This window comes from Anomaloglossus baeobatrachus, chromosome 4 (genome assembly GCF_048569485.1).
Source record: "Anomaloglossus baeobatrachus isolate aAnoBae1 chromosome 4, aAnoBae1.hap1, whole genome shotgun sequence".
NCBI lineage: Eukaryota > Metazoa > Chordata > Amphibia > Anura > Aromobatidae > Anomaloglossus > Anomaloglossus baeobatrachus.
This window is the reverse complement of record NC_134356.1, coordinates 622265519-622278184: the sequence shown is the minus strand read 5'-3', so window position 1 is coordinate 622278184 and position 12666 is coordinate 622265519. Positions and strand designations below refer to the sequence as shown.

General features: G+C 51.3%; 1 protein-coding gene across 1 annotated transcript in view; it reads left to right on the top strand.

Annotated features, from left to right (window-relative positions):
* USP39 (ubiquitin specific peptidase 39) overlaps positions 1-12666 on the top strand; it is a 116439-nt gene that overhangs the window by 100155 nt on the left and 3618 nt on the right. Inside the window, exons 11-12 of the mRNA XM_075346301.1 lie at positions 7300-7435; positions 7762-7848. Coding sequence (XP_075202416.1) covers positions 7300-7435; positions 7762-7848 — 223 coding nt within the window. The remainder of the gene's footprint in view (positions 1-7299; positions 7436-7761; positions 7849-12666) is intronic.

Here is a 12666-nt window from a genome sequence, read left to right as displayed (position 1 = left end):
GTACGCCCCTCTTCACAGGACGCCGGCAGCCATTCCTGTGTGCAGTCGGAGCTGGAGAGGGGAGACAAGCTCTGGGGGAGACACGGGATTCTGGCGACCACACACCCGCTTTTCAGCGGGCGGTAAGCAGCACCTGAAGTGCTGACCCCACTAGCGCCGAAGTGTTCATTTGTACTTTTATGCTTGTATTCTATACATTGCACTGTACGGTCGCTATTCTTGGCTATATACCCTCCTAGATTGCTCAGAGGACAGCATGTCGTCCGCAAAAAGCAAGGGTGCCAAGGCACAGGCTTTCTATGCTGCTTGTACTGTTCTACCGGCAGGTTCCACTGATCCCCATTGTGTGCAGAACCACCTGTGAACACTGTCCAGGTGACGGGGACGGAGTTTGCAGTTTTTGCTGATAGATTGTCTGTGACTATGACTAAAATTCTAGAAACTTTGCAGTCCAGACCGGTACCTCAGACCATGGGCACTGTTGAATCATTGCCCCCTGGTCCCCCTCAGTTGGATCAACTCCGGGCTCCGGGGATGTCCCATGCATCCCAGGGTGAAGGCTCTGACACGGACGACAGTCCCAGACGGCCTAAGCGAGCTCGCTGGGAACGGCCCTCGACATCATCACACTGGTCAGGGTCCCAGCAGGAGGACTCTCTGTATGATGAAGCGGAGGTAGCTGATCAGGATTCTGATCCTGAGACCGCTCTCAATCTGGATACATCTGAGGGTGACGCCATAGTGAATGATCTTATAGCGTCCATCAATCGAATGTTGGATATTTCTCCCTAAGCTCCTCCAGTGGAGGAGTCAGCTTCACAGCAGGAGAAATTCCATTTCAGGTATTCCAAGCGTAAATTGAGTACTTTCTGGACCACTCTGACTTCAGGGAGGCAGTCCAGAAACACCACGCTTATCCAGATAAGCGTTTCTCCAAACGCCTTAAGGATACACGTTATCCCTTCCCTCCTGACGTGGTCAAGGGCTGGACCCAGTGTCCCAAGGTGGATCCTCCAATCTCCAGGCTTGCGGCTAGATCCGTAGTTGCAGTGGAAGATGGGGCTTCACTTAAAGATTCCCAGATGGAGCTCTGGTTGAAATCCATCTATGAAGCTATCGGCGCGTCGTTTGCTCCAGCATTCGCAGCCGTGTGGGCACTCCAAGCTATTTCAGCTGGTCTGGCGCAGATTGACACTGTCACACGTACATCTGTTCCGCAAGTGGCATCGTTAACCTCTCAAATGTCGGCATTTGCGTCTTACGCTATTAATGCTGTCCTGGACTCTACGAGCCGTTCGGCAGTGGCGTCTGCCAACTCCGTGGTTTTACGCAGAGCCTTGTGGTTAAGGGAATGGAAGGCAGATTCTGCTTCCAAAAAAGGTGTTTAACCAGTTTGCCATTTTCTGGTGACCGACTGTTTGGTGAGCGATTGGATGAAATCATTAAACAATCCAAGGGTAAGGATTCATCCTTACCTCAGCCCAGACCAAACAAAACACAACAGAGGAGGGGACAGTCGAGGTTTCGGTCCTTTCGAGGCTCGGGCAGGTCCCAATTCTCCTCGTCCAAAAGGTCTCAAAAGGATCAGAGGAGCTCAGATTCTTGGCGGGCTCAGTCACGCCCAAAACAGACAGCCGGAGGAACCGCTACCAAGGCGGCTTCCTCATGACTTTCGGCCCCCTCTCTCCGCATCCTCGGTCGGTGGCAGGCTCTCCCGCTTTGGCGACATTTGGCTGCCACAGGTCCAAGACCGTTGGGTGAGAGACATTCTGTCTCACGGGTACAGGATAGAGTTCAGTTCTCGTCCTCCGACTCGATTCTTCAGAACGTCTCCGCCTCCCGACCGAGCCGATGCTCTTCTGCAGGCGGTGTGCACTCTAAAGGCAGAAGGAGTGGTGATCCCTGTTCCTCTTCAGCAGCAAGGTCACGGTTTTTACTCCAATTTGTTTGTGGTGCCAAAAAAGGACGGGTCTTTCCGTCCCGTTCTGGACCTAAAACTGCTCAACAAGCACGTGAAAACCAGGCGGTTCCGGATGGAATTCCTCCGCTCCGTCATCGCCGCAATGTCTCAAGGAGATTTCCTAGCGTCAATAGACATCAAGGATGCTTATCTCCACGTGCCGATTGCTCCAGAGCATCAGCGTTTTCTACGCTTCGTTATAGGAGACGAACACCTTCAGTTCGTAGCTCTGCCTTTCGGTCAGGCGACAGCCCCAAGGGTCTTCACCAAGGTCATGGCAGCAGTAGTAGCAGTCCTGCACTCTCAGGGACACTCTGTGATCCCTTACTTAGACGTCAAGGCGCCCTCTCAAGAGGCATGCCAACACAGCCTGAACGTTGCGCTGGAGACTCTCCAGAGTTTCGGGTGGATCATCAACTTTTCAAAGTCAAATCTGACCCCGGCCCAATCGCTGACATATCTTGGCATGGAGTTTCATACTCTATCAGCGATAGTGAAGCTTCCGCTGGACAAACAACGTTCACTATAGATAGGGGTGCAATCTCTCCTTCAAGGCCAGTTGCACCCCTTGAGGCGCCTCATGCACTTCCTAGGGAAGATGGTAGCAGCAATGGAGGCAGTCCCTTTCGCGCAGTTTCATCTGCGTCCACTACAATGGGACATTCTCCGCCAATGGGACGGGAGGTCGACGTTCCTCGACAGGAACGTCTCCCTTTCTCAGGCGGCCAAGGATTCTCTTCGGTGGTGGCTGCTGCCCAACTCATTGTCGAAAGGGAAATCCTTTCTACCCCCATCCTGGGCAGTGGTCACGACAGATGCGAGTCTGTCAGGGTGGGGAGCAGTTTTTCTCCACCACAGAGCTCAAGGTACGTGGACTCAGCAAGAGTCCACCCTTCAGATCAATGTTCTGGAGATCAGGGCAGTGTATCTTGCCCTACAGGCCTTCCGGCAGTGGCTGGAAGGCAAGCAGATCCGAATTCAGTCGGACAACTCCACAGCGGTGGCATGTATCAACCACCAAGGCGGAACACGCAGTCGACAAGCCTTCCAGGAAGTCCGGCGGATTCTGAGGTGGGTGGAAGACACGGCCTCCACCATATCCGCAGTTCACATCCCGGGCGTAGAAAACTGGGAAGCAGACTTCCTCAGTCGCCAGGGCATGGACGCAGGGGAATGGTCTCTTCACCCGGACGTGTTTCAGGAGATCTGTTGCCGCTGGGGGATGCCGGACGTCGACCTAATGGCGTCCCGGCACAACAACAAGGTCACGGCATTCATGGCACGATCTCACGATCACAGAGCTCTGGCGGCAGACGCCTTAGTTCAAGTTTGGTCGCAGTTTCAACTCCCTTATGTGTTCCCACCTCTGGCACTGTTGCCCAGAGTGATACGCAAGATCAGGTCAGACTGCCGCCACGCCATTCTCGTCGCTCCAGACTGGCCGAGGAGGTCGTGGTACCCGGATCTGTGGCATCTCACGGTGGGCCAACCGTGGGCACTGCCAGACCGTCCAGACTTGCTGTCTCATGGGCCGTATTTTCCATCTGAATTCTGCGGCCCTCAACCTGACTGTGTGGCCATTGAGTCCTGGATCCTAGCGTCTTCAGGGTTGTCTCAAGAGGTCATTGCCACTATGAGACAGGCCAGGAAACCAACGTCTGCCAAGATCTACCACAGGACGTGGAAGATATTCCTTTCTTGGTGCTCTGATCAGGGATTTTCTCCCTGGCCATTTGCATTGCCCACGTCTTTCCTTTCTTCAATCAGGATTGGAAAAAGGTTTGTCGCTCGGCGCCCTTAAGGGACAAGTCTCAGCGCTCTCTGTGTTCTTTCAGAAGCGTCTTGCCAGGCTTTCTCAGGTACGCACGTTCCTGCAAGGGGTTTGTCACATTGTTCCTCCTTACAGGCGGCCGTTAGGACCCTGGGATCTGAACAGGGTTCTGCTGGCCCTTCAGAAGGCACCCTTTGAACCTTTGAAAGATATTTCTCTTTCTCGCCTTTCGCAGAAAGTGGTCTTCCTAGTAGCAGTCACCTCACCTCGGAGAGTGTCTGAGCTAGCAGCGCTGTCATGCAAAGCCCCTTTCCTGGTGTTTCACCAGGACAAGGTGGTGCTGCGCCCGGTTCCGGAATTCCTTCCTAAGGTGGTATCCACCTTTCATCTCAATCAGGATATCTCCTTGCCTTCTTTTTGTCCTCATCCAGTTCATCAATGTGAAAGGGTTTTGCATTTGTTAGATCTGGTGAGAGCACTCAGAATCTACATTTCCCGTACGGCGCCTCTGCGCCGCTCGGATGCACTCTTTGTCCTTGTCGCTGGTCAGCGTAAGGGGTTACAGGCTTCCAAATCCACCCTGGCTCGGTGGATCAAGGAACCAATTCTTGAAGCCTACCGTTCTTCTGGGCTTCCGGTTCCCTCAGGGCTAAAGACCCATTCTACCAGAGCCGTCGGTGCGTCCTGGGCTTTACGGCACCAGGCGACGGCTCAGCAGGTGTGCCAGGCGGCTGCCTGGTCGAGCCTGCACACTTTCACCAAACACTATCAGGTGCATACCTATGCTTCGGCGGATGCCAGCCTAGGTAGACGAGTCCTTCAGGCGGCGGTTGCCCACCTGTAGGAACGGGCCGTTTTACGGCTCTATTATGAGGTATTATTTTACCCACCCAGGGACTGCTTTTGGACGTCCCAATTGTCTGGGTCTCCCAATGGAGCGACAAAGAAGAAGGGAATTTTGTTTACTTACCGTAAATTCCTTTTCTTCTAGCTCCAATTGGGAGACCCAGCACCCGCCCTGTTGTTTTTTCGTGTACACATGTTGTTCATGTTGAATGGTTTCAGTTCTCCGAGGTTCTTCGGATTGAAGTTACTTTAAACCAATTTATTTGCTTTCCTCCTTCTTGCTTTTGCACTAAAACTGAGGAACCCGTGATGCACGGGGGGTGTATAGGCAGAAGGGGAGGGGCTTTACACTTTTAGTGTAATACTTTGTGTGGCCTCCGGAGGCATGAGCTATACACCCAATTGGCTGGGTCTCCCAATTGGAGCTAGAAGAAAAGGAATTTACGGTAAGTAAACAAAATTCCCTTCTTTTCTGTGACGAAGTGGACTTTGAATGAAGAGGTGAGAGAGGACTGGAACGGTTTCATGGATGACTGCACGGAGAGGGAGGGGCGGGAGAGTATAGCAATATGATGTGGAGCGGCACGGCTGATGGAGGAGGTGTTCCTGTTAGTCTGAGGCATTATTGCATAATTTAAGTTTTGTTTATTTGTAGAGCCACGAGGTTTGTAGGCTCAAGCTATATAATATAATTATGATTTGAGAACTCTATTATTATATTTACATATATGCAGAGAAAGAACCTGATTTATAAATCACATGTGTTTATCTGTTTATTGTTATCAGTTATATGAAAAGTGAAATACTCTCTGTATTGATCCCTAATGGTTTAATAAAAAAAGATCTGATTCAAAAAAGATCTGGTGATTGACTTGGCCATTGCAGAATGTTCCACTTTTTTGCACTCATGAACTCCTGGGTAGTTTTGGCTGTATGCTTGGGGTCATTGTCCATCTGTACTATGAAGCGCCGTCCGATCAACTTTGCGGCATTTGGCTGAATCTGGGCTGAAAGTATATCCCGGTACACTTCAGAATTCATCCGGCTACTCTTGTCTGCTGTTATGTCATCAATAAACACAAGTGACCCAGTGCCATTGAAAGCCATGCATGCCCATGCCATCACGTTGCCTCCACCATGTTTTACAGAGGATGTGGTGTGCCTTGGATCATGTGCCGTTCCCTTTCTTCTCCAAACTTTTTTCTTCCCATCATTCTGGTACAGGTTGATCTTGGTCTCATCTGTCCATAGAATACTTTTCCAGAACTGAGCTGGCTTCATGAGGTGTTTTTCAGCAAATTTAACTCTGGCCTGTCTATTTTTGGAATTGATGAATGGTTTGAATCTAGATGTGAACCCTTTGTATTTACTTTCATGGAGTCTTCTCTTTACTGTTGACTTAGAGACAGATACACCTACTTCACTGAGAGTGTTCTGGACTTCAGTTGATGTTGTGAACGGGTTCTTCTTCACCAAAGAAAGTATGCGGCGATCATCCACCACTGTTGTCATCCGTGGACGCCCAGGCCTTTTTGAGTTCCCAAGCTCACCAGTCAATTCCTTTTTTTCTCAGAATGTACCCGACTGTTGATTTTGCTACTCCAAGCATGTCTGCTATCTCTCTGATGGATTTTTTCTTTTTTTTTCAGCCTCAGGATGTTCTGCTTCACCTCAATTGAGAGTTCCTTAGACCGCATGTTGTCTGGTCACAGCAACAGCTTCAAAATGCAAAACCACACACCTGTAATCAACCCCAGACCTTTTAACTACTTCATTGATTACAGGTTAACGAGGGAGACGCCTTCAGAGTTAATTGCAGCCCTTAGAGTCCCTTGTCCAATTACTTTTGGTCCCTTTAAAAAGAGGAGGCTATGCATTACAGAGCTATGATTCCTAAACCCTTTCTCCGATTTGGATGTGAAAACTCTCATATTGCAGCTGGGAGTGTGCACTTTCAGCCCATATTATATATATAATTGTATTTCTGAACATGTTTTTGTAAACAGCTAAAATAACAAAACTTGTGTCACTGTCCAAATATTTCTGGACCTAACTGTATATGTATGTGTGTGTATGTATGTATATGTATATATATATATATATATATAATATATATATATAATGTATAATAATGTGTGTGTTGGTATGCATATGAGTGTGTATGTATGTATACATAATATATATATATATTACACCGAGAGATATACACTGTATAGCTGTCGGCGGTGCGGGTTTCAAAGAAATGGCGCGTGGATTTGGCGTGTGCGCTGATTGAGCATTCTGCTCAATGACAAGTTGAGATCTCATCTGTGCACGTGCCACCTCTGGGCGCCATTTTACTTAAATCCGCTGCTGGATGATCAATGCGCTGGAGGTGGTGCACGCGTAGATGAGGTCTTCTGCCGGGAACTCTATCTGCGCACATGCTGAATACGGGCGTCATAATTTAAAGCCTGCACCACTGACATTTTCAGGATGATCCCTGCCTCACCACCTGCAGCACAGCATCAACACAGCTACCCACAGCACAGCAGCCCGCAGCATTGCCCCTGCCTCCTGTGACCGCTCTTCACCACATCCCCGTAAGCTACATTCAGATTATAAGATGCACCCCTCATTTTTCTCCCAAATTTGTGGGAGGAAAAGTGAATCTTATAATCCGAAAAATATGGTATATATATCATAATCTAAAATATTTTTTACCCCTTCATATTTTTCCCAGGAACGTGGATCTACGGGAGTATCTGGCAGATGAATTTCAGACTGTGCACAAGAACACAACGTATGATCTTATAGCGAACATAGTGCACGATGGGAAACCCAACGAAGGTTCATACCGGATCCATGTTCTCCACCATGTGCGTATACTGTGTATTATTATTGGTATTATTTTGGATGGCATAAAACATTTTGATGACCCTTTTTGAGGGAACATGGCGCGAACAAGAAGGGCAATTCTGGAAGTTCAATTCTTTTTTTGTTTCCTTTTCTCCTTTATGCGGTTTATCATAAAGGTTAATTAGTTTTATATATTGATTGGACTTTCAGTTGCCAGGTGAATAGTTATCTTGTAAGATTCCCCTCTGCTTTCGGCACTTTATTCACCTTTTGTGGCAGCAACTTCAATTATACTGAACCATGCGGTTGTTTCAAAACCCGGGCAACTTTTACGTCTTCTGTTTAGGGCACCGGGAAATGGTATGAGCTGCAGGACTTGCAAGTCACAGACATCCTGCCGCAGATGATCACCCTGTCGGAGGCCTACATCCAGGTATGTGTTTTCCATGTGTGCGCTCCCACATTGGGGAGATTGTCTGCTCCAGAAGTGGAGAGGTCGCCTCGTGTCTTGAGTAGTGTCGTCGGAATGTAGCTCCGTTATCTGAAGAGACTCAAGGAATTTGGTACTTAAGGCTGAGATGTTTGAGTGAGGTCCATTATATACCGATGGAGCAAATAATTGAGCAACAAGTCAGTGTTCTCATGCAAAGAGGAGCTGCATTTCACATCGTATTGCAGCTGCTTTGACAGATTGTGTCCTCTGAGTTAAATCCTAAATTAAAGGGCTTGTCCACTACTGAGACAACTCTCTGGTTCCACGTTCTCCCCCCCGGTAAAATAAAAAGCCTATACTCCCCTCCCATACCGGCGTCATTCCAGCGATACCACAGTTCGCGTTTTTGAGATTCATGTGGGGTTGTCATGTGGACCCCACGTCCAATCACCGCCGGCTTATGTCTCCCCGCCTTCAGACCAAACAAGCAATCAACAGGAAGTGAGCGGTAGACGCAGCACTCACTTCCTGTTGATGGCTCCTGTGTTTGAAGGTGGAGAGACAGAAGCCGGCGTTAATAAGACGCAGGGCTTGCATCACAATGTCACGTGATGAATCTTAGGAATGTGAACCGCGGCACCGCTGGAATGACGCCGGTACGTGAGGCGAGTATAGGCTTTTTTATTTTACCAGGGGGAAACATTAAAACAGACAGAGTTGTCCTAGTAGTGGAGAACCCCTTTAATTTAGGATTTCTTTGTCGTTCCATTGGGAGACCCAGACAATTGGGTGTATAGCTTCTGCCTCCGGAGGCCAAACAAAGTATTACACTTTAAAAAGTGTAACCCCTCCCCTCTGCTATACACCCTCCCGTGCATCACGGGCTCATCAGTTTTATGCTTTGTGTTGAAGGAGGCACACATGCACACAATGCTCCACATTTTAGTCAGCAGCAGCTGCTGATTATATCGGATGGAAGAAAAGAGGGCCCCTAACAGGGCCCCCGGCATGCTCCCTTCTCACCCCACTGAGTCGGCGGTGCTGTTAAGGTTGAGGTACCCATTGCGGGTACACAGGCAGGAGCCACATGCCGTTTTCCTTCCCCATCCCTTAGGGGCTCTGGGGAAGTGGGATCCTAACCGGTCATCCAGCCACTGGGACCGGGCTCCCTCCGCAGCCCCTGGGGGAATCTGCCGGACAGGAGACGGAGTATCGTCAGGGACATGGCCCTGCATCTACAGGTACTCTGTGTCCCCGTTGGGACGGTGCATGAAGCACCTTGGCCTCAGACGCAGCTGCGACTGCGGTGTGGATTTTTTGTCTGGGACTACCGCGCCGACCGTGCCTGTTTGCCGGCCGCGGTTTTTACTTTAGTCCCCGGCTTTTGCGTCCTAGTGTGTTAAACTCCCGCCCCTGAGCCTGCCAGTCAGGGAGAAAGGCGGGACGGTCGGTATGATGCCGACAGTGAGGGCTGGAGCACACTTCGCTGTCCTCCGCCCCCCTCACTGATCACTATGGGCCACCAGGTTCCCGCACTTTTGCGGTTCCGCCCACGGCTCTCTCCTCCCCTCGGAACGCCGGCAGCCATTGTTATAATTCTGCCGGTGGAGGATCTCAGAATCTGCTCCACTGCTCTGGGAGATGGGGATCCTAACCGGTCGCCATGCCTGGGACCGGGCTCCATCCGCAGCCCCTGGGGGATTCTGACGGACAGGAGACTGGACATCATCAGGGACAGAGCCCTGCATCATAAGGTACTCTGTGTCCCCTGAGGGACGGTGCATGCAGCATCTGTGTTACAAATGCCGCAGCTGTTGCTGAGTGGTTTGTGAGACTGGGACTACCGCGCCGACCGCGCCATGTTTGCCGGCCGCGTTTTTAAATTTAGTCCCCGGCTCTTGCGGCCTAGTACCATATACTCCCGTTCTCGGGCCTGCCAGTCAGGGGTAACGACGGGACGGCCGACTGGACGTCGGCAGGGAGGGCTGGAGCATACGTTGGTATCCTCCTTCCCCCTCACTGAGCACTGGGGGGCACCAGTTTTCAGGTGCTGACCCCCCTTGGTGCCGCAGTGTATATATATATGTTTATTTATATGGTATATGATCTCACTGTTCGGCAGCATTATTTGCTTTTGGCTGTATACCCTCACTGATTACTCTGCGGACGACATGCTATTGTCTGCTCTTAAAGAGTAAGGGTGCCAAGGCACTGGCTTATTTTACAACCTGTACCTCTTGTGCGGCTATATTACAGGCAGGTTCCACATACCCTCATTGTGTACAATGCTTGGCCCCGAGGGCACTCACTCAGCCAGAGCCTCCGGCACTGGTGGGACCCTCGGCCAGGTGGTACCGCCGGTTTCCACTGCACAGATGACAGGGACAGAGTTTGCATGTTGGAATCAGCAAATCTCTGAGTAGCCTTCACATTCCAGGACTCAGTCTATAGACAGAGGGTCTGCTAAGATACTGGAAGCCTTGCAGTCCAGACCGATAACACAGGGCCAGGGAGCTGTGAGTTCATCGCTCCCGGATCCCTCTGGGTCGGTACAACAAGGGGCTCCTGGGGTAACACCCAGATCCCACGGTGAGAACTCCGTCACGGACCGGGGCCTCTGATAGGCTAAGCGGGCCCGCTGGGAACCTTCCCCGACTTCATCAGGAGTGCGTGTTTCGATCACTCTAACTCCAGAGGGGCCGTCCAGAAGCACAGAACTTTACGGACAAGCGCTTACTAAGCGCCTTATTGACACACATTACCCCTTTCCCCCCTGACGTTGTTAAGGGTTGGGCTCAGTGTCACAGGGTGGATCCTCCAGTCTCTAGGCTGGCGGCTAGATCCGTAGTATTAGTGGCAGGTGTCCATCTCTCACGAATGCCACTGACAGGCAAATAAAGCTTATGATGAAATCCATCTATGAAGCCATAGTCGCATCTTTTGCTCCAGCCTTCGCAGCCGTGAGGGCACTCCAAGCTATCTCAGCTTCTCTGGCTGAGATTATTGCGGTTACACATACCTCTGTCCCGCAGGTTGTGTCCTTCACTTCTCAGGCGTAGGTTTTTTCGTTCTACGCCATGAACGCCGTTCCTGGACTCTGCGAGCCGTACAGCGGTAGCATCCACCAATTCGGTGGCAGTCTGCAGGGCCATGTGGCTACGTGAATGGAAGGCAGGCTCTGCTTCCAAGAAGTTCTTAACCGGTTTGCCATTTTCTGGCGACCGTTTGTTTGGCGAGCAGTTGGATGAAGTTACTAGACAGTCCAAGGGAAAGGTCTCGTCCTTGCCCCAGTCCAAAGGTTTCGGTCATTTCGGTCCTCAGCAAAGTTCCGTTCCTCCACGTCCAACAGGTCAGAGGAGGGCTAGAGGAACTCTTCTGCATGTCGGTCTAAGTCACAAGGCGGCTTCCTCATGACTTCGGCCTCACCAAGACCGCGTCCTCGGTCGGTGGCAGGCTCTCCCGCTTTTGCGACGCCTGGTGGCCACATGTCCAAGACCGATGGGTGAGAGACATTCTGTCTCACGGTTACAGGATAGAGCTCTGCTCTCGTCCTCCGACTCGTTTCTTCAAAACATCTCCGCCCCCCGAGCGAGCCGATGCACTTTTTCAGGCGGTGAACACTCTGAAGCCTCGATGTCACAAGGAGACTTCCTAGCATCAATTGACATCAAGGATGCTTATCTCCATGTGCCGATCGCACCCGAGCTTCAACGCTTTCTGCGTTTCGCCATCAGGGACGAACACCTTCAGTTCGTGGCACTGCCATTCGGCCTGGCGACAGCCCCACGGGTCTTCACCAAGGTTATGGCAGCAGTGGTGGCGGTCCTACACTCTCAGGGCCGCTCGGTGATCACTTACCTAGACGATCTTCTAGTCAAGACACCCTCCTGGGTGGCATGTCAACACAACCTGACCATTGCTCTGGAGACTCTCCAGGGGTTCGGGTGGATCATCAAATTTCCAAGGTCAAAACTGACACCGACCCAATCACTGACTTGCCTCGGGATGGAGTTTCATACTCTCTCAGCGATAGTGAAGCTTCCGCTGCATAGTCAGCGTTCACTACAGACAGGGGTGCAATCTCTCCTTCGGGCCCAGTCACCCCTTGAGGCGCCTCATGCACTTTCTAAGGAAGATGGTGGCAGCAAGGGAGGCAGTTCCCTTGCGCAGTTTCGTCTGCGTCCGATTCTATCGGACACCGCAAATGGGACAGGAGGTCGACGTCCCTAGACAAGAACGTCTCTCTTTCCCTTGCAGCAAAACATCTCTTCAGTGGTGACTTTTTTCCACTTCCTGGGCGAAGGAAAAATCCTTCCGGCCCCCAGCCGGGGCTGTGGTCACGACGGACGCGAGTCTGTCAGGGTGGGGAGCGGTCTTCCTCCACCACTCTGCTCAGGGAACCTGGACTCCGACAGAGTCCTCCCTTCAGATCAATGTTCTGGAGATAAGGGCAGTGGATCTAGCCCTAAAGGTGTTCCAGCGGTGGCTGGAGGGCAGGCAGATCAGAATTCAGTCGGACAACGCCACGGCGGTTGCGTACATCAACCACCAGGGCGGCACACGCAGTTGTCAAGCCTTCCGAGCAGTTCGGCGGATTCGGCTGTGGGCGGAAGCCACAGCCTCCACCATCTCCGCAGTTCACATCCCGGGCGTAGAAAACTGGGAAGCAGATTTTCTCAGTCGCCAGGGCATGGTCGCAGGGGAATGGTCTCTTCACCCGGACGGGTTTCTAGAGATCTGTTGCCGCTGGGGAACGCCGGACGTCGATCTAATGGCGTCTCGGCACAACAACAAAGTCCCGGCATTCATGGCTCGGTC